We start from the raw sequence: 24542 nt of genomic DNA, 5'->3' as shown, positions 1-24542 counted from the left end.
TCCATATTGAACTAACATTAACATATATAACATTAACATTAATATATAACATATAAGATATAACATATATCATAGCTAAAAATAAAATAATCACAGAAGGTTCTGTCTGTATCTGTCTCTGTATTCAATTATTTGTTCTGCATAAATGAGCTTGATAAAGGAACACTACCTGTTTAACATTATTCAAACGTAAGATGCTATAAATAAAAGTGTAGCGCATATACAGTATATGCTGTAGAAATACTTCCAGCTTTCATGTTGGCTCATAAATATCACTTAAAAAGCACCATAATAGTGGATTTGACCCATAAACCTTTAAAGCTGTAGGTAAACTCATTTCATTTAGAGTACAGGAATACATTATTTGTTCTGTGCCAATATTTGTTTTGCACTTCTCTTGTCTTCTTGATGAGATGAGTGTCATCTTTTATTAAACAGTGAAGCACGTTGTACTACTTATACTACCTTAATTTTTTCTCATTTAAGAGCATCAATTTGGAGTTGCTAAGTAAGGCACTTACATGAGGATGCGAGGTCTCATCAAACTACACATTGCACAAAAATACACAAAGTGGTCTTTGAATGATTCCAAATAAAAAAACACAAATGATTTCATGAAGGACCATGTTTGTAATAGAGATGTGCAAAGAGACGAGTATGCTGAACATTTAGATTGGTAAATAACCTTTACATCAAGAGATGTTTCTTTAGACCTTTAAAAAGTTTTCACTTACACCACATCTCTACTGCAAACATGGTTCTTCTAATGTATCGCTCAAAGAATGATTAGAATCACCTTTATTTTTAAGAGAATTTAGTGAAGATGTATCTGGCTGTTCTTTTTTGCATATTGTTTGCAGTCCTGCCTCGTTACAGAGTGAATTGCTCTATACAGTATACCCCTGCTACCTCCTGCTGGCTCTAGCTGATATGCACTATTTGGGCCAGAAATATAGGTCAAGCAATGTTGCAGCCAGTGTGTGTCATCTAGTAACTTTTCTAGGGCTGTCATAATGTACAGCCCTAATTAAAAGAAAAAAGTTGACACACTGTGTAAAATATATATATACGTGTAAATAAAAACTAAATGAATTTGTTTGCTCATAGACTCATTGGTAGTCTCTCAGAAGCAAAGATGTTCACCAATCTCTTAAAAACTGTGTCTAAAAAAATTCGTGAACCATTTCTGAAAAATGTTCCTTAACATAAAATTGAGAAGACTCAGAAAGTATCTGGAGAAATCCTTGTGGACAAAAGACAAGGCCGTGAACTCAGGTCACTGTGCAATCCACAAATGTAAGTTAAAACTGTGTGATGCAAAGAAGAAGCCAGAAAAGATTACATCGTTTATGGATTATGTTGGCATATGAGTTCTTTGTCATCAAGATGTAATTTTTTTGCAATCCCTGGAGCACTCCCCATTTTTGTGTCCTTGCTATGTTAAAAAAAAAAAAACATTTTTGTAAAGATTGGTGAACCTATGACCATCTTTGCTTTTGTGAAATTCTGTCTCTCTAAAATGCTCTTTTCATACCCAGTCATGTGAAAAAATTGCATCGCAGTTGTTTTTATTAGAGCCACTTACTTTTTCAGCTTAAAGTTGCCCTCTACCAGCTTTTTTGAGATGCACTGTAAAAAAAAATCAAATACATTTTTTTATTTTGAAAGGTAATCAAACAATCTGAGTTTAAAACAACACAAAACAGTTCAAGAAAATGGACCATACAAATTTTGCCTTTGATTTGTGTAACTCTCTACTGTTCAGAAACGTTCTTCTGGGTCTTTATGCCTCTCAAGCCCATGCGTGACATTAGACATGGTGTTGCAAGGTTTAAATTGATCTGCTCTAGAAAGTCCTGATCTATAGGTAATACTTCTATGTATACAGAGACTAGACACCTGTGAAAGCAACTGTGAGTGCAACTTAAAGTCTATATTTAGTGAGAAAAGAGAAATATCAACATTGGGCAGATTGTATTAATATTTAAAGCATTATCTGATGCTGAATGCTTAGGTGACCTTTAATACATAAATGTTATATTTCTGCATAATGTAAAGGTAAATCTACATTTTATTAATCTTGATGTATCAGGAATGGCAGATTTGTGTGAATGGACCAGTGTGCCCTTGTCAGTGTACTCATACTTTGAATACAGAACACTGGTTAAATAAAATCTCTATTTATTCTGCTCAAAAAATACTCTTTTATATCCTCAGGTTCCATGATATATCCAGTAGACAAATATTCTAAAATGATCAACATTGTTAGACTTAAGGCCCTATCATATAACCTTTGCAAGGTCGCGATGCTCATTGCTATCTTACACCCTGTCAACTGTCTATTTTTACGCCTTGTGCTTGCGCTGTTAAAATAGCATCTCAGTTTCGGAATTAATCTACACCGATGAGCAAATGGAAAACACAGGTGCGCCACTGACAGAAATAAACCTAGACAACAGTCAATCAACATAGTCCATTCCCATAGGAGCGCTATGCGCCCTGTACACCCCCGCTTTGATGCAGAGCACAGACTCGACTTTTAACTTAACAATAAACAGAATAAAGAATAAAATAACATTGCTGTTCTCTTAAATTAGCTTCTGGCTTGCCTTCACAGTGTGAACGTAGGCCAGTATCCTCTGCTAAGACATGGAAAAGCACCGTGCTGTTAAGATACAAACACGCCAAAGTCAGAGTGGAATTTGTGCATGTCTTTTGCACATTTTGAGCCACAAAAGGCTTATTTTTCCGGCTTTACAATACTAAAGACACACCGACACACCCTAAATCAAGTTGCGCAAAGCACAATTAACCGGTGTGCTATAGATTCCTAAAATAGGGCCCATAATTAAAAATTAAATGCTGCATGGCTGAGCCATTTATCAGGCTCTGTTTTTTACTTTAAGAAGGCTAGATGGTGAAATTGACATTTTTCTGAGAAGATTAGAAAGTTTATGAATCAGTAAATCAGGCAGTCAAGACCCCCCTGACTATTAACTTGCGTTTTTCTTTCCACATGAAGACAAAGTATTGGCTGGGGTTCCTGTGAGTTCGCTTCCTGTTTAACAGAGCTTCGCTGCCCCCTCATTCATAGCACTGTCCTGTCCTCCGCCAGATCCTCGTCCCCACACACTCACACACACATACGCAGACAGAGGTTTCCTGTGGATGCTGTGCCATGCTTAATTAGAGCAGAGCCCCAGGAGAGCCGGCCGCAGAGAGGGGGCTCAGGGGACACACACTGTGCCGTGCCCCCGGTGACGGGGTTTCCCACTCCATGGTGACAGTTGACACAGCAAGGGTTGCCGTGGCACTGTAGCCCCTGGATACTGTGTGGGCGAGTACAAGCAAGTGACAGAGACAGGAAGTGACGGTTGAGTGGGTGGGAGGGACGTGCTAGATATCACAGTGAGCACACACACACACTACCTCACACTGAGTGTGTGTGCATTTGATGGTGGACACACATTCGTCTATAATCTCGCCTTATTTACATGCAAACTCGAGTACAACACATGCGCATGTGCAGCTAATCACACTGAGCCTGTACTGTGGGTGTTGTGGGCCTACAGTTAGGAGTATACAGTGTACTATAGGATCTGCAGTACATGTTACATAGGCCTACAGGGAGGATTTCACATTTAGAAAAGAATTAGACGATTTAAAAAACAGTCATGTGGACTAATCAACATCTAAAATAGGACTTTAAGGCAGTTATATGCTATTTACACAAGCATGCTTTATTCCATATACTGCACACTCTATGGGCATAAGCATTGGGACACCAGCACATTCATAGTTTCTTTTGAAGTGAAGGGAAATAAAAAAAGTTTGGTAACTCCTACTATGAATAATATGTCTATATAACATATAACATTATAATGCAGTTAAAAAGCATTGCAAACATGACTATGAATATAATAGTTTAAGAAAAGTATAAGACATTATAGCTATATTTTTTATGCATTATAAATTGTAATCATAATGAGTCATCAGCTGTGTTGATAAGATGTTATATGTCATTACCAAGAACCTTAACAAAGTGACCTTAAAAATAATAATAAAAATCTTATATTAGTTTATAATGTATTATAATGTGTCATTGTACACGCCAAGTAATCATTAAAATACTGCATATTAAATGTAACAGATACATAGATACAGACATTTTAATCCAGATGGGTCACATATTACAAGCACAGATTATAGTACTTTATAAATCACAATTCATAATGGATAATAAACGTGGCTATAATGTGTTATACGTTTTTATACATATGCATCATCATGTTTTAATGCCTTACAAATGCATTATAATGTGTTATGAGTATGTTTATAGAGTCTAATAGACAAAACATTCATAAAGAGTGTTACCAAGAGTTTGTTTGCCTTTGATTTGTGTCACTTTAACTAGCTGTGTCTCTACTGTCCAGAGAAGGCGTGGTCTACTTATATAATATAGTCTTTATTTATTAAGAAATAAAAGAAAAATATGATCATTAGACAGATGATTAGATTGTATTGATATTTCAATATAAGCTGATATAAAATGCTTAGATGTTATATTTCTGCATAATGTAAAGGTAAATCTACATTTTATTAACCATGATGCTTTAGGAATGGCAGATTTGTGTGAATGGACCAGTGTGATCTCGTCAGTGTACTCATACTTTAAATACAGAACACTGGATAAAGAAAGTTCTTTATATATTCTCCACATCAGTCACTCTTCAGCCATCCTATAATTGCAGCACTGCTCAAAAATGCTCTTCTAACTCCCCAGTTTCCACAATATATTCACTAGTTTATGCAAAACCAATTTGTGCATTTTTATTAGCTTTATGCTCTTTTACTTATCTTCAGACCACAGACATTTGTGAGATATTTTGATTAATTTTGCTCCAGTTGAATGAGCTGATATAATATAGTTATAAACTGAAGTCTGCACTTAACCTTTCACCTCTTTTTGGAAACCTATAAACCTATAAATATAAGGTTGACCTTTGTTGGCCCTAGCTTTGTTGTAAAGTGATGTATGCAATATATTTTTATAGGGGCGGATTGGTTATCCAGTGGAAAGACATTGAGGGAAAAACAAGAATGATGCTAATGGCATGTGTGTGTGTGTGTGTGTGTGTGTGTGTGTGTGTGTGTGTGTGTGTGTGTGTGTGTGTGTGTTTGATTTGCAGTTGGATAATCTGGACGAGCAGGCAGCTCAAATCAGAAGGGAGCTGGATGGCCGTCTGCAGATGGCTGATCAGATTGCCAGGGTGAGTTTCAATTTCTGATCAGTCACACCTTAGATACACGAACACAGGAGACACAGGCAGTGTGAATTCATCTGCATGTGCTAAAAACCTGGAAATTCACGATTGTATAATATGTGTGGAGCTTTGTTAATTAGTTGTTGACATCTGTATACCAACAGAAATTTTCTGCTTTTTCTAAAACAACAGGCAGCCAAGTTCCCCAAGTTTGTGTCCAAGGAAATGGAGGCCATGTACATTGAGGAGCTGAAGTCATCCGTAAACCAGCTGATGGCTAATTTGGAAAGCATGCCTGTGTCTAAGGGCGGCGAGTTCAAACTCCAGAAGCTGAAAAGAGGACACAACACCTCCATCATTGACATGGGCCAGGAGGATGAGAACCAGCTGTCCAAGTCAGATGTGGTCCTGTCCTTCACCCTCGAGGTACAGAGCGTGCAGAATGTTTCCTAGAGAACTTTTTTCATATCTTTTATTTTTGTTCATAAGTAAGAGTTATTCTACAGTTACAGTGGATACAGGAGACACAAGCATGCACTTTTGTCCCATATTTCTGCTGACATGCACATACACAAAGAAGATTCAGATTTCGTCACAATATAATTATATTATATTATATTATATTATATTATAATTATAATAATCATCTAAAAGTTCAAATCATCTAGAGAAGTGCTTTTACACAGTTTAGTTATTCTGCACTGAGACCAGCTGTTTTAGGAAAAATTGTGGTCCATGGTTAATAGCAACTTTTTATGCTGTTTTGTTTTGGACCAAACTAACATAGTCCTTACCAAACAGGGTAAGCATATATATTTAAGCATGAAAGCACCTTGAATCTATAGCTGAAATGTAGGATGACAGTAAATGGGGAGTTTTTTTTTTGTTGCTTTTTTTGTACACTAACTGTAATTAGTTGTCCTCCGCATGTCCTTAGCTACTATTGAAATGCTATGAATAAATAACTGTAAAAAACACAGTAACATCACAGTCTTTATCTATCTGAGTGACATATAAATGGAACTGTTATCTTTTTATGGTGTAAAGCGGGCTCTTTATGCAGGGTCTAACAGCATTGTCACTCTGTGTCACTGTCAGCAGTCTTTTTATAGAAATATTGTATTACTCATTCCCTACAACTCTGCTTTTCCGCTTGACAGCACTAATTTGTCAAACGGGAAAGATTGGCTAAATGTGATTTTAATGTTTTTCCCCATTATATGCCGTGTCATTCAGACACATCAGGGAGTACAATTTAGTGATTTGCCTTTTATTTAGCACTGCAAAATCAGATTTTCGAGTACAAATTAATGTTGGCTCTGATGGGTCTATATGTATACGAGCAGAATGGTTCTGCACAAACACATTAAACTGTGTTTAAATATCCAACTCTTCTTTTCACTTATACAACACATCTGCAGGGTTTAGAGTTTGTCTCTCCTTATTAGGAATTCATGAAGAGTCTGCTGATGAGAGAGAATCTGAGAATCTGAGAGAGTGATAGATGTAGCTAGCAGCCACAGTGTTAGTTTGACACGTCTGAGGCTTCAATATTCACTAGATTTCCACGCTTTCCTGTTGAATAAATTGCAGGCACACTGCACTGTGAGCAGACAGAGCTGCAGTACATTAAAAAGAATAATTCTACATTTTTTAAAAATTGTCTTGGAGAATATTGAATGCCATAAGGGACTCTCTCCTCCAAAGTTTTTGCTATAATTACAGTATCCTGTGCTGGCCTGTTCATTATAGCACTGCAGGGCTGCAGTCATTATACCACCTGGCAGTGTGAAACTGTGCTTTATGGATTTGAGATGCAGGATTAAGTCTTGGATGTCTGTTTTGTGTTAGTGCTCTGGGTTTATGGGTGCTGCTGGGGTGGGGAATTGATTTCAGCACTGAAGTGAACAATGCAGGTATTTAGTGAGACACTGAAAGAAAATCAAGCACTTGTAAGAGTGGAACTGGATAGTACAAAAAGTACCCAATATCCACAAATATAAAAACAGTCGTGCTGTCAACTTTAATCAGATTATTCATGACAATATTTTCTGATTAATCATAATAAATCATAAGTTAAAATGCTTGAACTTCTTTGTATTTTTGGGATAGAGAAAAACAAATAAATGTCTAGTGTGATATGCATTGCACATAAACATTAACTGGCTAGAGTAAATGTTTTGAGTTCTATAATCATATTTTTTATATAATTCTTTTAAAATTGGAATCTCTTAATATGCTGATTAAAGGACTCAGGGAGAGAGTGTTAGCACCAAACATGAGGAAGCTCAGACACCAAAGCCTTAATAGAGGAAATAAAGGAATGGATGAATGAATTTTAACAGATAAATCAGTTCATTAAGCCAAGTAGAAGAGGAAACATGACAAACCTATGATGTACAGGTAAAGCTGGGTGTGTTTAAGTGTATGTGTGAAAAAGAGAAAGTGAAAGACAGAGAAATAGAGAAAGGAAAGAGAGAAATGAGAAGAAGAGAGGGGTGTAAAACAGTGAGAGTTAGTTATGAGATTTAGTCCATAATTCAACATAAATTTAATAAGTTTTCTACTTAATTTATTAGTCTGTCACTGTCTTTCCATCGCAAAATAAGACCTCTAATACATCAATATGCTCTTTAAAAAAGAATAAATCTAAGGAGGATGTTGGGATCAAACTTTATACATTAGTTACTTTGCATAAAACAACTGAACTGTGTACAATGAAAAAGTAATGCACTAAATGTTTCAGGGACAGGGATGTACGAGAGCGTTTGATATCGAGAGTTATCAAATCAGCCACAAAAGAGCAGAGGTGTAAAAAGGAGGAGACAGTTAACTGGATGAAATTAGAATGGGAGCTCTCAGCACAGCAACAGAATTATAGTGCTTGATAGTAAATTAAGAAAAAAAACCTCTGATGAGAAATGATATGAAAACTAAATCTCCTGTGAATGTAACTGTTGGCTAGGTAACGTAATAATAATCTGATCGCTTGCTGATAATGCCAGCATCTCCAAACCACTACTGAAGTGGTGCTACACAACCAAATAAATAAATAAGTAAATGAATAATTTAATTTAATTAAATTTAAAATAATTTATCCATAAATGTTTTTAAAGAGTAACCTCACAAGCACAGTGTATCTACAGCATTCTTCACATTCTGATATCTTGTTTGATGTGCTAATTGCAATGATGAATTATGCATTTTGCTATTTTACTGTTATGAATTCAAACTTGATATTCATTATTTTTTTGAGGGCACAGGTAACCCATTTAAATAACTTTGCCACAGTTCCTTTAGCCCTGGATTTAAATATGTTACGCTTATATAACTGAGAACATTTTCATTGAAATATGATTAGATGTATATTTTCTCATTTCTGTGTTGTGGGTTTACCTAATTTATATATATATACATTTTTTTTTTACAGAACATCTTTTTAACTTCATGTTCATGTGTGCATCAAAGGCTATGTTCACACTACCAGGCCAAAATGGGTCAAATCTGGATTTTTGCTTTAATGTTAAATCTGATTTTTCATATGTGGTCCTAGATTGCGACAGTCAGATCGGATTATGCATGTCTTTGACTCCCATTTCTGTTTATTAATGACTTTTAAGTTCACAACAAACAACATAATATCACTTAAGGGGATTCGGATGCTGCCGGGTTAGTCAGAACTTGGCACAGTGTTGCCCTGGCAAAATAACAGAGGAGACATGCATAAACATATATGTGTGTGATTTCAGAGACAGAATCATTCACAGTATAGACAGATGCAGATCACTTACATTTATGAATGTGAACAGTACAAAAAGCCAAATACTGAGCAAATCTGAACAAAACAATCTGAATTCATAATTGAGGCTTGTAATGTAAACAGCCAAAAAGGCCACAGATAATCTGTCTTGAATTTCAGCAGGAAGTATTGTTACTGTTTTATTAGGTTTTATATTGATGTTAAGTATTTAATGTGGTTCTCTTGTGTAGGTGGTGATCATGGAGGTGGTGGGGCTGAAATCCCTGGCTCCAAACCGCATTGTGTATTGTACCATGGAGGTGGAGGGAGGGGAAAAGCTCCAAACTGACCAGGCTGAGGCATCCAAACCAACGTAAGCCATGTTTATTATTCATCATAGAGTCTATACCTAAATATTACCTACCCAAAATGTGCATGGTGGTGCCTAAATGCTTCAGGGTACTGGAGGTCTTGGAATGAATACTTGCTCTGGTCATTGTCTGTGAGGAGTTTTGTGTGTTATCCCTGTGTTCGCATGCATTTTTCAAGGTACACTAGTTGAGAGATGTTAAAAAACTCCTAAAACACTGCTGCACCTGATCCACACATATCAGAACAACACACTTGCCAACATAATGTCAGAACAATTGCCCTGTGTTGGTGCTGTGGGGTCCTGACATTGAAGAACAAGGTCAAAGGAGGCTAGCAAAGTATGCAGCCAAAGAATAAGATTACAGGACTACTGTCTGTAATTATAATAGAACAACAAAGTGCTTTTGTATGGTTTTATATGAAAAAAATGGACAATCAGTGCAGAAACAAGGACATTTCAATATGACTGTGTATTTTCACTTATCATTGTCTCTTTGGTTCATGACTCGCTTGAAAAAATTGAATTTTGGCCCTTAAATCAAAGACTCGCTATAATATAATGTTATAATCCTGCTTTACTATGTGAGAGAGGAGGGGAGTGAGCATCATAGCAGCGCTGCTTCAGGTGCTGTGTGTTCCAGCCTGCACTTGTACGGACACACAGAGGCAGAGGCTCTGGGGAGGAGCACATGATTTTGAGCTATTTTTGGGCCCCCTCTTCCGTCACTGGATCAGGTGCCAATTTATAATGAACTAAAGAGGGGGAAGGGAAAGGGAGGGGGAGGACGAAGAAGAGAGAGAGAGAGAGGCAGAGTAAGACAGAGTGAGAGAGCCAGAGATGGAGGAATGAAAGGGAGCACAGCCTCTGTTTCCCCTCACAAGAGCAGTCAGCTGTGGAGAAACTGATTAGAAATGTGGAAAGAGAGAGAGAGAGATGGAAAGAGAGTGAGAGAGAGGCAAAGGAAAACTGGGTGTGAATGCCAAAGAGTGAACGCGAGAGTGAAAACGAGAGAGAGCCTACAGCACTCCTGTGCTGAAGAATAACGACATCACAGGAGAATTAGCGCGATCCATCATCACACATGAAATGGGTACTTTCACATACAGTTGACTGACTGACTGGAAGCCCAACCTAAAGCGTGCACGCACACACACACACACACACATGAACACACCCATGAACACACACACACATGCACACACGCATCTGAGGATATTGTACCTTCGGGAAGCAGGATACATAATGTCTTTCTGCCTGTCCCTGGATGCACAAGGTCACCTTCATGCTCTGCGTCATTTGTGACAAAACCCAGCGTGAGGCAGCACCAAGGACACTCTCTCCTCTACTCCTCCCTTTCTCCCCCTCTCTGTCTCTTTCTCCCTCGTTTTTTCCTCCAACTCTCCTCTCCATCCCACTAATCCTCCCCTTCACTGCTCCACAACTTCCTGTTTCCCTGTTTCTGTGCTCTGTCCCGTTCCTGAAGGAGTGGCAGATGTAGGCCTGCAGCGTACATGTAAAGCTTTACAGTAACTATCAGTAGCAGTTAAGTAATACAGACTTCAAAAGACTGTTATTCGCCAGGCCATTTGTATCACACACACACACACACACATATATATACACACGTCACAAAAACACAGACACACACACACATGCACGCGCATGCACGATGTTCAGTGGTGCGTGGCGTAGTGCAGTGTCAGCACCCTCTCTGGCGTTTGCCCTTAGCGCTGTCAGAATGCTAACCGCCATGGGAACCAAACACACTGGACCAGGAAAAAACCACCTGACCAGCTGCAACAAAGCTCCATTCATTTTCACAGGCTTCACTGCTTTAGCAGAGGCCTTGACACAGCACAAGCCCCGCCACCTCACCGCAACAGTACGGTTTTTATTAATGGATTAAACATTTGTTCAATTTCAGCTTATTTGAAAAGTTGTAAAATGCACCATTCACTTCACTTAAATGTGAAATTTGAATTTAAGGTCAGCTAAGGTTTGTATGTCTTTACCTATTTAGTAAACAGCAGTTTGACCCCACCCAATTATCTAAATCACTCTTAAAAGAAATGAAGATGCTTCTAGTCATTCTTTGAGCAGTGCTATTAAAAAAAATCTAGTTTTTAGAGCAGTTAATAGAGAAAGCATGTACCGGTAATGTGTAACAGGCATGCATGCTAATGACGAACCATTTATCATGACCGGTTCAAAACAAAACTATCACAGGAACATCCTGCTTTAGTGAGTTTGAATGTACCAAGAGCAAATCAACAGAAAAAAGGGGGAAATTGACATGAATTAGTGTTTTTATACCATTAATACCATATATTTAACACTGATTAATAATAAGTGCCCCAAAATAAATCAGTTCAGAGTTTATGCAGATGTACCTGTATGTAATCTTTCTGAAGTGGTACAAACAGTTCACAGCCAAATTATAAGTCACAAGGTGGATCATATTCATTATTAAAATTTAAGTATTACAATTCAGATTCGAAGATTTTTGATCTGGCTGTTCTTTACATTGAGTCTAAATTTAATGAGGAAAGGACCAATAAATGCATCAGAATTACTTGTAATCTTTTAACATTGATTCTTTGGAAGCTTTTCTCCATCTCCTGTCATTTTAAAGAAATTAGGTGTTCTGTGTGAAAGCAACAAATAATTGTTATACATTGTTATGGGGTGTTACATTCTAGGGAGGTTGATTTATTTATTTATTACTTCTTCACTAGTAGTGGAACAGTTCACATTAATATACTTTGAGATAATCTGTGATCCATACAGGTTGTCCCTCAGGGGTTCAGGGCTCATAAAACATACAGACTGAGCAGCTTTCTGTATCGAGCCTGTAGATGAAACCAGTACGCTTTGTAAATGCGCAACAAATAGAGCAGGGACACACTTTTGCAGCTACTTCACTCTGATGTGAATGTGGAGTCTCATATGGAAATGGGCCTTGTTAACCCTTGTGTGGTGTTCGGGTCTGTGGGACCCGTTTTCATTTTTCATCAAATGATACTAAAAAAAATATTTTTTCTAACTCAAACTCATTGGCATTGGCTCATTTTTTTGTGAAAAACATATATCAAAACACATTTTCGATAAACACACACTGTACACCCCCCGCTACCCCCGTTACACATTTATATTACATACAGTATGTTTGGCCAAGGGCTAATAAACATTGCTTCATTTGTAAATTTAAAACTAAACAAATTTTCTACTCATATCTTGAGTTTAATTCATTTTCTTTTACATTTCATTAAAAAGCTAATAAAAAAAGAGTAGCACTTTTTGAAAGAAATGTAACATAAGAAAGGTAAAGGGCAAATATTAACCATGTAAGCTGTTTATATTGATTGCAATTTAGGTGAAGCAAGCATGTGTAAAGCATTTTAATGTAAAATTGCTTAATTTGGCTGAATTAAATACAAGTAACAAAGTAAACAAGTAACAAAAATATGAACAGCACACAAGGGTTAAGAAGGTAGAACTGTTTAAGTAACTTGATCTCGGAACGTTGGATAACAGCATTCACAGAATGAAGGAAAAATGAGCTAGAGGGAGACCTGTTCATCACAAACAAATACACAAACAGACCATGCCAAAGTAAAAGTGATCTGTTACACAACTGTTAACACTATTTCCAGTTATGCCAAACATCAGTTCTGCTTTAGTTCCTCTTTACAGCCAGTTCTTTAATCTTTTAACTTTACGACAGCTTTTAATGGCCCTGTAAACTATTTAATGGACTCTTGCCAAATGAGTAGCTGTCACTGTCCTGCCCCCATGTGGTTAAAAGTGATATTTGAAGAGTGTTGATATTGTTCTCTCTGACTGCACCCCATCCTGATTCTAAACTGCTCAGAGACTTTTTTCTCTCTGCATGAAGATAAAACACAATGCACACTCACATACACACTTATAGACACACACACACACTCTCCCTCTCGCACACTCTCAGTCTCATTTGACTGCCGTCTCCGACACGTGCAGCCTGTTTCCACGGCAGCAGAAGATGTCACGTGTTCCTGGCTTTACTAGGCCAGCACAGCGTCTCAGAGCCTGAGTATGTATACTGTATGTGCTCTAAGACGGAATGATGGATGGTGGCTTAGGTGAACATATTATGTGTATGAGTAAATCATCAGAACACATCATCTGAGTGAATAATGGTGCAGTACGTGTAACTTATGCAGGAGTTTGTTTGCACTGTGTAAAATCATGAGTTATTGTGATTTTGTCTCAAAATTTAAAAACTATTTTTTAACATAATGTGAATGCTATTCTTTAAATTGTGACTAAATTTCCTTAAAAAAAAATGACCAGTGGAAATTCTCAGGATGACTTGGAATAACATTTTTTTTTACATTGACATCTGGGAGGTTAATCAATGTTTATCAATCAACTGAATTAATCGAATTGCTGTTTTAATGTTATGTTTAAATTGGAATAATGGAGATTGTACATCTTTATATTTAGAAGCTGTCAGAGGGAATCTCAGAAGACAGACATTTGCTTCTGTTAGAAACAATAGTTTCATATTTTACACTTTTCTTTAACTAAAAACCAGGAAGTTATATTTGCAATGTGTTTAATATAAAAGCTACATGTAAGTTTGCCTTCAATTTTTTTTACTGTTCGAAAAAATCAATGAATCAATCAATAAATGAATAAACAAATAAATAAAATGTTAATGAAACAATAGCTTGCACATAACTTTTTAAAGGTAAGATACATCGTAATTAAGAATCGCTCAAATATAAGCAGAATATCAAGGTTTTGATTTTTTTTACAAGATTGCCCAGCCCAACCATACACTATAAATACACTAGATACACTATAGCTGCTGCATTCCAAAGTCGAGGCTTCATTCTAAGTGGGCTAAATGTCAAAGAAAGATGTTCCAAAGTAAAGGACCCTTCGAATTTGTACACTTTTGTCACTACATGCAATCAGATCCTCAAAGCAATGCTCCAAAATGTAGTAATGTAGTAATGCTCCTGGACATGTATGTGTCCTATGTGTTTCTATGTGTTGATATTTCTTTTATACCACAATCGATTCAAATGTGCTGCATACTGTAGCAGTACCATCATTTCAAAGGATTATATATGTCTTTCTCTCTCTCCTTCTCTTTCTCTCTTTATCTCACCTCTTCCTCTCACTTCTGTTTTCACATTGACTTTCTTTATTGCAGTATCTCTCTCTTGCACACACACACACACACACACACACACACCTGACTGCCTCTTATTGTTCTTCATCCCAGAAGGAGGCTTCACCAAGAATGAGGGGGAGAAGAGAGCATATAGAATGAAGATAGATCTGTGAGGTGGAGAAAAGAGCATGTAGAATGGAAATATCTGGAGGTGGAGAGCAGATAGGGGGAGAGATCAACCGATGGACCTAGATATCCCAGAAAGAGAGCAGGGAAGAGGGGGAGGGCATTGCAAGAGTGGATTATTTGCACTATGAAGACATTCTAAAGCTAATTCATCATCTTGGAATGATTTAAAACCTTGACAAATTATAAAGAGTAGGCACTGATGCCACATTCCAGACGGTACAGCTCCCTTAGTCAGAGTAGCAAAACCGTTCTACAACATGGGTGTGTTTCTTGAGGGGAAACAGCCAAACTGGCAAAGAAAAAACTGATTATAATCTCAGATTAAGGGTAGTTGGGCTTGAAAGTGAATCATTCAAATAATCAAAGAACCAATGATATGTGGCCCGAAATCGTATTTCCTGACGTTTTTTGTATCTGATTTCAACACCAGGGAAATATACTAAGCCAGTGATTCTGAATCATTGTGTGAGTAACTGATTTAGTTTGTTTATGCTGTAACACACTAGGTTCACCTTAGCCAGGGTTTATCAGTTCATTGTCACATATATACCCTTGTTGTGCTTGTTAAACTGTAATCAACAATGCTCTGTATTACGCAAATGTATATGATTAATACATATGAGCAATTCGGTTATCTTTGATGGTTTTAATATGTAGTAAACGTTTACCTGATCCACTGCATCCCATAGGAATTATTGATGCTTGACCTCATATGTTCTTTATTGTCGAAAGAAAGACTTCAGGAAAGCCCTGCAGCTCTGCAGATATTTTTTTAATTGATTGTGTGTGTGTGTGTGTGTTACAGATGGGGGACTCAAGGAGACTTCACAACTACACATCCTCTGCCTGCGGTCAAAGTCAAACTGTTCACTGAAAGTACGGGAGTTCTGGCCCTGGAGGATAAGGAGCTGGGCAGGGTAAGGCTCTGATTCTCCTCTGTCTGTTTGTTCTTCATGCGCTCCTGCTTTATCCAAATGGCACAGTCTTTCCATGCTCTCGGGCTGTGGCATTTGACGTAAAACAAGCAGCATCACAACAATATAATGTACTTATGAGAAAAAGCATATAGATATTATTACATTATTTATGCTAGTTCTGGACATTTCTACTGAGATAATGTTCAAGCAACTTCAAAAAGAACCTTCCATTGCAGTGAGATAATTTATAGATGTTTTCATTTGCTGGCATATTATATTGTGCATTTTGCAGTTAAATACATCAAGTCCAAACTAAAGTTATAGTATAGTATAGTATAGTATAGTATCAGTTATAATGTTGAATTATTAATTTTTTTCACATTTTTGTTTCCTTGCTAAGAAATCAAAAGCTCCCAAAAGCTAATTGTAAAGAAGGTAAACCCACAGCACACACAATGTATGTATGTGAATATATAGCAGGCACATTTCTTTGGTTCTTTGACGTTTTGTTTCCCTCTTATGACTCTCAAGGAAAATCAATATTAATTAATTATTTAGATGCAGATTCAAAGAAAACTGTAACAGAATACTGTGGACATACTGTGGTCAGATGGAGGTCAACGGATGAAATTTTAGCACTGTAGATACTTTGCACACATAAAGGCTAGTGAACGTGGAGGCCATTTCAGGAGTATTTCATCACTATTAATTGGATTCCTATAATGTGCACACATCAATAATAGTAGCACACAGGCAGCTGCAATTCCTTATTCTTTTATTTCACCTAATGTGCCGAGCTACCCTGCCACGGCTTTATCAGCAGTGTCACACAGATTAGACACAAGACAGACACTCGCGGATACATATTACAAAATTTAAGGAACTAGGCTTACAAGAATAGTGAGGGGCAGGTAGGGGCAGTAACCAAAGGACAGCAAATATAAACAACACACCAAAGAGAGTAGTCAGGCAAACCTGTAGTCAGGGTCGTACATGAGATATCCAGCAAGACAAAGTCAAAAAAAAAAAAAATCAATATACTGGGCGGGGCAAAATACAATAAACGGTGATACAAAAAATAGGTTGGTAAGAAAGAGACAAATACAAAGAAAATGTGTCGTAGAAGAGCTAGTAAACTAGATTTATTACTCAAGAACAAGGCAAACGGATGGGGTATTTATACAGGGGAGAACAGGTGGAAACAATCAGTAGCTTGGAGAGTGGGAACGGAGTCTTTAGTGACAAGTGCAGAGTCTGGAGCAGGTAGGCTGACAGTATCAGGGCTGACAGTGATATGATATTATGATACAACATATCAGTGTTTTGAAATATGAACTTATTTCAAGCTTAGTTACAACTTCAGTTTAGTTAGTTCTGCACACTTATTTAGCATCAGCCCAGATACCTCAGCACAAATGAACACAAGCCTCACAAATTGAGGAAATGCACTGCTGAAGCCTGACTAGACGCTGCTTTCTGCGTTTTGACCTTGCCTGCTGACAGGACTGTGTGATATGTTTCCTCTGAGGCTGAAGCAGGCAGCCGTCTCAAAGCTCTTTAACTCTGCAAAGAGAAAGATTACGCCAACTCATCAGAGAGAGGGAGAGGGGAGGGGTAGCTGGAGACGAGGGATGAAAGAGTGAGAGACAGACAAAAAAAATACTGTGTGGGAGAGAGAGAGAGAGAGAGAGAGAGAGAGGGAGAGAGAATGAGAAAGAAACTCGCTCAACTCTGATAAGGTGCCAGAGGAGCAGCAGCACACTCAGCCTCCCCACGCTCAGGGGGGATGAGTGAAAATTAATTGAGTGTTGAGAATTTCTCCAAAAATGCTGACTGGAAAAAGTAATATGTTCACATCGACTCGACTCACACCCACACTCCGGATATTCTCCATCCCGCCTGCAACCTGTTTATCCTTTTAGCAGTGCTGCATGCGTGAAAACTGTTTGGACAGAACATGGCAGCAAAATGCTCTTCCATTACAGCCCTCCATTCTGACTTGAGCGTTCAAAGTAAAACTGCACTAAATACTGTCGTTTTCTCTGATTGGCTGATTAGGTTGTTCTTCACCCAACACCTAATAGTCCAAAGCAGTCAGAGCTGCATAAGATGACAGTGACAAAGGCCTGCCCCGACCAAGACCTGAAGATCAAACTGGCTATTCGCATGGACAAGCCTCAGAACATGAAGGCATGCGGGTGAGGAATGCATTAGTTTATATTAGGATGTTTTATTATTCATAAATGTTTTATATAATTTTTGTTGAACTAATATGTTGTTGTGAGTGGAGAATTTGAACGTGTGTTTTTGATATCATCGTTGTCCAATCAAACACATGTATCTCATTGACACATTATTTGTATTAGTGTACACTGTATAAGAATGCGATTAGAATCGACCAGTAGAATTGCTTAGAAATTCTATTACTTGGAATTAAATCTTTTTACATCGACTTCAATGGAAAGTTAGGGAGTGTTTTTCCTCCTGCCCTACAATTCCTATTTTTCTTTAGACAATGACAATATATCATATGAATATATTGCATCAAAAATAAATGTTCCTTGTTCTCCAGATACATGGCATGAGTGTCCTTCAGGTTCTTTCTCTTATCCTGTGTTTTACTGCTTAGGTACTTGTGGGCTTTTGGGAAGAATGTTTGGAAGCGCTGGAAGAAGCGATTCTTTGTATTGGTCCAGGTAAATGAACAGGGATTGTTAGATCTTATAGAAAGAACAGTTGGAAAGTACTATCCATAGAAATAATCATATTTTCTCGTTGTTGCTGTTGTTGTGTTTTCTTGCAGGTGAGTCAGTACACCTTTGCCATGTGCAGCTATCGGGAGAAGAAGTCCGAGCCTCAGGAACTGTTACAGCTGGATGGCTATACTGTGGATTACACTGACCCACAGCCAGGTGCTTATATACATGCGTACTTAATTACTGAAATGCAGCAGCATGTCCATGTACATTATTATGCAGTGTTTAATAACAAGACAGACAATTTTTCCATTGGCCACATAACATTTATACAATCATCATGCAAGTGGTTACAAAACATGATACACCTCAGCATTGTATTTAGACACCTTGAACGACTTCCTGCTTCTTTTAAAGTGTATTTTAAGTGACATGCTAATGGTTATACCCAACAAAAATGTATCACAGCCTTTAATAATATACATATAATGTACTATATAGATGAAAGACAATTTTTTTGAGCTACATAGTGCACTACATAGGTAGTTTGGAGCCATTTAACCAAGAGTTAGCTTTTTTTGGACAAATGTCCACAGTTACCAACAAAAAACATGATCTTAAACTCTTAGCATGTGTACCAATAATGTTATGTTTGTTTTGCTGTTTTTATATGTTATGCATGGTTACAGTGCCACTTACCACTACCATAAAAACACCCGAGAATAGAACAGCCAGAATGGTTCTGTGCATTGCTGTAGCAAAGATACCCAGACAATTGGAACAAAATTCAACAGTGGGTGTTCAGTTATTGGACATAGATTACCTGCCCCTGTTGACGAATTTCTTCAAATCTTCAAATGAAACAAAATCTTTGAAAATTTTAAAAAGATAAAAAGCAAACGATCACAGCCCAAGCTCAAATAATAAATACAGAATTCATCATTGCACTACTGAAACTGTTATTAGGGAGAGCTGCAGATAATAAAGATAAAGAGACATAAAGGTAAAAAAACTCTTTTTCTTTCATTCTTTTTTTTTATTAATAAATGAGTGCAAGGTGACAGCATTTAATCAGGCGCTTAGCACCACCTGCTGTTTGTCTCCAGAGAGGCTTGCACATTAGATGCTCAGTCAATCAGGGACTCAGAAAAAGACACAGGCCTATAAGCTGTCTTCTTCTGTAGTTTAATAAAAATGAAAGAGGAAAAACTCAATTAACCCAGATGTAATCTTTTTTTTCTATATTTGATGTGCCTTAAAGTGCACCCACCCACCCACTTCAAACAATTTGGTCTTAATACCTAAACACCACCTATCACTGAGACCCATTTTAAACATACACTTATTGTGGATATAGTATATCAGCTTTTTTTTTTTTTTTCTTTCGGTCTTGTTTTTTTAGTTTATCTTGTACCTAATTTTGCCTTGCAGTTCATAATTGTGGCATTTCACAGGGCCACTCAAATAACAATCCTGAACATGTTTTTTCTGTGTTGTCTCTATTGTGTGCAGGTCTGGATGGAGGTCGTGCATTTTTTAATGCCGTGAAGGAAGGCGACACTGTGATCTTCGCCAGCGATGATGAGCAGGACCGCATTCTATGGGTGCAGGCCATGTACCGAGCCACCGGCCAATCACACAAACCGGTACCGCCTACCCAGGTCCAGAAACTTAACTCCAAGGGTGGAGCTGCAGCGCAGATGGATGCGCCCATCTCTCAGTTCTGTAAGTTAACATGTTGGCAAAGCATACACTCCCCTACTTACACACCCATAGACTATCACAGTTTATTATTTCAACCTTTACTGTGTGAAAGTCAGAGCAAGCTTTTTTTAACTGAACTATATATGACCTATATATGTCAAACTAACTGATATAATTATGTCAGTCAGTGGTTTGTGCTTTGTGTTAACCTTGATTCACGACAAGTTTGCAGCCCCTGGGGAAGCACTGACAGCAATGTCACTCAGAGTCATATGGAGACACGGGCACGCATACACAATGACATTCAACACAATATGTGCCTTACTGTTTGCACTTACTTCGCACAGTGAGCATCTGACTTCACAAGGGACTCTAAAGCCAGAGTTCTACTGTACCACCAGAAGTTCAGATATCAGTATCCCTTAAAAAAGTACAATTTCATTTAATCATTTAAGAAACCTTGGTCAAATTTGAGAAACTAATACTTTTACCCATATGCCAGCTTACACTCTTAGCAGACTGCAGTGGTAGCAAAGGGGAAGGTAAGAGTTGTAGAGTGAACCAACTGTTCATTTTGACATCCCCCTTTATGTCCTACTCCTTGACTTTGCATGCAGCTTTTAAATGAGCAGTATACAGTTCAGACTCAGACCCATCTGTAATAAATAAAAGCTGCTCCATCTTAAAACAATAAATGATTAAGCATTCTTTTAGAATTAGAGAATTACAAAATATATTATCAATAAGATTTAAGATTAACTTTTGAATTCTCAAATGTCTTTTCCTCAAACAGGCAAGAATGATTTTTTCAAAGCAATCTTACAAATTAAGCTATTTTAGAATAATTAAAAATAGATCCTGCTATTCAGAAACAAATCTGTATTTTTGGTGTGCATCTTTTAACCTCAGCATTTATCCAGAAGAATATTTTTGAATATTCTTTTGAAAGCTAGTGAAATGTAAAGTTTTTGTAAGTCTGTACCATTTTTAAAAAACAAATCTCCCTTAGAAAGAGTTGTTTCAAGGCAGTCTAGCATGAAAAAAATAGGGTTTTGTTATTCATCTATGAGTAAACTCATACAGTTGATGCAACAGGAAAGATTTATCAACAAACAAAACTACCAGCAGAGATTCTTTGTTATTTCTCCATTGATTTTTGTCCAGTATGTGAATGTTTCTTGTGGTCAGTTGATTCCTTAAAAAGTTCAGCTGATGCCATTCAACTTCCTCACTATAACACAGACCCTACCCTTACCCTTCTGAAACATTATTACACAGTGTAAATGTTTCACACTGTCACCTTCTACACACCTAAGTGGTTTTGAATGGCATACAAATTCACACACACACACAGACGCACACACACAAACACACACACACATCATATACACACATCATATACAGTACACAGTTTAAATGCACTCGACAACACCTTGAAATTGTGCTGCAGTTGTTTTTTTACCAGATTCTAGAATGCTATGAAGGTTCTGGTGAGTTCAGTTTTCTCCTAATTGGAGTTTAGCAAAAGATCGTAGTAAAGATACACAAACATACATATCATTGCTGTCATGCAAAAACACCATTATGACAGCTTTAAAGGAGAATCTTCAAATTTCAATGGAAATCAGTAATTTTGGAATAATTTCTTTCAGTCTATTTATGATAAAATTTTGACACAATGAGGAAAACTGTCCGATTCACATTGTGTCAAGAAGTAAAAAAAACAAACTAACAGAAAACAAAGACTTCACGTTACAGCAACAAGAGAAAAAAAAGGCAAAACTATTGTCTTGTAAGACCCCTGGTTTGCATTTTGCCTCACAACAGTATAAATAAAAAATTGTCAATGCTTCCAGTATTTTAACTGATACAGTGCCTTCATAGAATCCTTGTAGTAGCTGTTACTGGCAGTAAATACACGTTTTTACTCGCATTCAAATATGGATGTCTAAAGGTAAGTGTATTTGCCAGTACAGTACTAGTCAGTGTTACATGTAAAATTAAATTGCTTATCTTTCTCCATTTAGATGCTGTAAGTGTCCATAATCCAGTACGCTCATGTGGATTATAGAGCAAAGAATCCTGTAAAAAAACAACTGCAGCAGAACAATGAATACAAGAAACAAATTACACCCAACTTTACCTCTCTCCCCATCTTTCTCTCTATTTCCTTCCTTCTTTCTTTCTGACCTGTTTCTCTCTTTCACCTGCTTATTTTTTTTGTCTGTCTTTCTCTCTTTCTCTCCCTCTCTTTCTCTCTCTATCTCTCTCTTTTGCTTTTACTCTCTCTCTTCCTCTCTCTCTGACATTGTCCCACACCAGCTCAGACTGCCTTATCATGTTGGTACAGGTCGTTGTTTTTATGTTGTGTTTTTCCTCCTTCATGCTTTGCTTGTACCCTTCTTTAGTCGTGCAGCTGTACTGGGGTCAGGGTTTTCGTGTCTGCTTTTTTCCTTCAGCCTTGTTGCTAGTCTTTATGTTATTCTGGTTTGTCCCTTCTTACCCTGCTGTCTTCTAGCTGGACTTAAGGGTAAGTGCTTCCCTGTTAGCTAGCACCAGTCAGATAATCCTAAAACCATTATCTGACATATGCAACATGCTTTTTTTACTCTCTATGTTCCCTCTTCCTCCTTCCTTTTCTCTCGAATCTCGCTTTTCATGCCTTAGACCAAAGTAGACTCTTTTTTTATCAATTTAATTTATTGGTTTTTAGGTCTAAAATAAAAACTTCCATTTTTCTTGCCGGCTTAGAATGCATGCAATTTTAAGTCTTCTCTCAATATCACAAAGCTCAGTTATTATGGTTGATTTATTTGCATAATTGCCTTCTCTAAAGTACATATCACTGGTGTGAGAAGACCCCTCAGAGTAAAGATAGAAGCAGAATTCAGGGTTGAATGCTTTCAGCTGCGTGAGCTTTTAACATCCAAACACGTTTGTGTTCTGGCCAATTCTAAATTTCAATGACCTTGTAGCACTTTAGGTGAAATTTTTTTAATAAAATATTAAAGTACAGTTCAGAGTTACGATGCTCTGCAAGAACTGTGAAAATCAGACAAATTGTCCTGAAATTCAGAATTCTTATTTGACTGAATTTAGGAATTTAGGAAGCTTTAACTGATGTAACATTTGAAAGATTAAATCATAGCTCATAGCAGCTGAATATGAAGGGCTTTACTCTTGAGGGTTCTGTTGTCTTTAGCCTTTAGCCACTGTCTGTCTTTTTGACTTTGGTTTGTAAGAGTTGGCAAATATGTAAGTGGAGTATTCCGAATGCCAATGCCAAGGATTAGGTATTGCCATCCTTTTTTACAATGAAATACTCCCGATTTTATAATGTTTATCAGTTTTCTGGACCTTTTTTGGATATTTGCTTGGCCCAGAATAGCACCTTCAGCAGTGACAGATTCCATTTTGAATTTCTGTTTTGATTGCCCATTTTTTGCTTGAGTAGGTGAGCACTCAAGTGTCACGTTGTCCATTTAGGTGGTGGCAAAAGGGCAGGATTTGTTTGTTTTGTTATTTCCCTATTTTCCCAGAGAATGAATGACCTACTTTTGGCCTCTGTTGGCTTCATGCTAAACCCATGTACTTGCACCAGAACTGTAATGCTAGCCTGTTAGCGTGCCACTTTGGTGGCTTGCTTGCTAGTGTGCTCAGCAATTGTTGTGAACACACTGATAATTTCTCAAGTATTGTCAACTTGCAAATGCTTCTAGAAAATAAGGAATGCAAATAGTTAGCTTTAAATGGAAAATGTATCAGCAATTGTTTATTTGCATGACATTGGAAAGCATAGTGGACTCCCCGCATGTGATTGTAGATAATCATGGAGCATTTACATACACTCATGTTTAAAGAAAATTAATAGATAAACCAATAACCTAATCCAATGAACCTGTTAAGATCGTCTTTAATAGAGGAATTAAAGTATGTGATGTTTGTTGGGATATGAGCTGCATTAAGATGTAGTTCACAATAAGACAGCCTCTCTCAAGCCCATTTTGCTTATTTCTTTTTTCCCTCACCCTATTTCTTTTGTAATGTGCAACTCCTGTTTTTCCTCATGCTCTTTTTACCATTCCTTTAATGTCACTTTCCCGTTTAGCACATTTTCATATTTTATTAATCGTACTACACTGCAGTTTTTAAAGGTTTGTTTATTATGTATTTAATCAATTTTCCTAGCTTTTATTGTTCTTGTTTCCCTATTTTTGTTTTCATTTTAATTTTCTGTTCCCACATTCTCCATTTTTACTTTTACACAAAAACAATTATTTGTTTTTTTGCCATTTCAGCTCTCCTTTCTGTGTTTTAAGCCCTGTTAATGAATCGTTTCACAAAACATTTATTCACTATTCTGCTTCTAATAACACACAAACTCTAAACTCAAAAGGCCACTGATGCTTAAATTAAATTTTAAAAGGGGAAATTGCTAAAAGAATTACATTCTAGAGTCCTGTCTTCTTTCTATGTAAAAAGTCGTTATATTGTCC

At 37.2% G+C, this 24542-nt stretch overlaps 1 protein-coding gene across 10 annotated transcripts in view; it reads left to right on the top strand.

Moving 5' to 3' along the window:
- cadpsb (Ca2+-dependent activator protein for secretion b) overlaps window positions 1–24542 on the top strand; it is a 102482-nt gene that overhangs the window by 48421 nt on the left and 29519 nt on the right. For all 10 annotated transcript variants that reach the window (XM_007254365.4, XM_049479758.1, XM_049479761.1 and 7 more), the window contains exons 4-11: window positions 5190–5270; window positions 5457–5690; window positions 9255–9376; window positions 15535–15646; window positions 17705–17844; window positions 18276–18342; window positions 18450–18558; window positions 19855–20067. In XM_007254365.4, coding sequence (XP_007254427.2) covers window positions 5190–5270; window positions 5457–5690; window positions 9255–9376; window positions 15535–15646; window positions 17705–17844; window positions 18276–18342; window positions 18450–18558; window positions 19855–20067 — 1078 coding nt within the window. The remainder of the gene's footprint in view (window positions 1–5189; window positions 5271–5456; window positions 5691–9254; window positions 9377–15534; window positions 15647–17704; window positions 17845–18275; window positions 18343–18449; window positions 18559–19854; window positions 20068–24542) is intronic.

This window comes from Astyanax mexicanus, chromosome 5 (genome assembly GCF_023375975.1).
Source record: "Astyanax mexicanus isolate ESR-SI-001 chromosome 5, AstMex3_surface, whole genome shotgun sequence".
Classification (NCBI taxonomy): Eukaryota; Metazoa; Chordata; class Actinopteri; order Characiformes; family Acestrorhamphidae; genus Astyanax; species Astyanax mexicanus.
The sequence above is the reverse complement of the archived record's forward strand: the minus strand, read 5'-3'. Positions and strand labels throughout refer to the sequence as shown.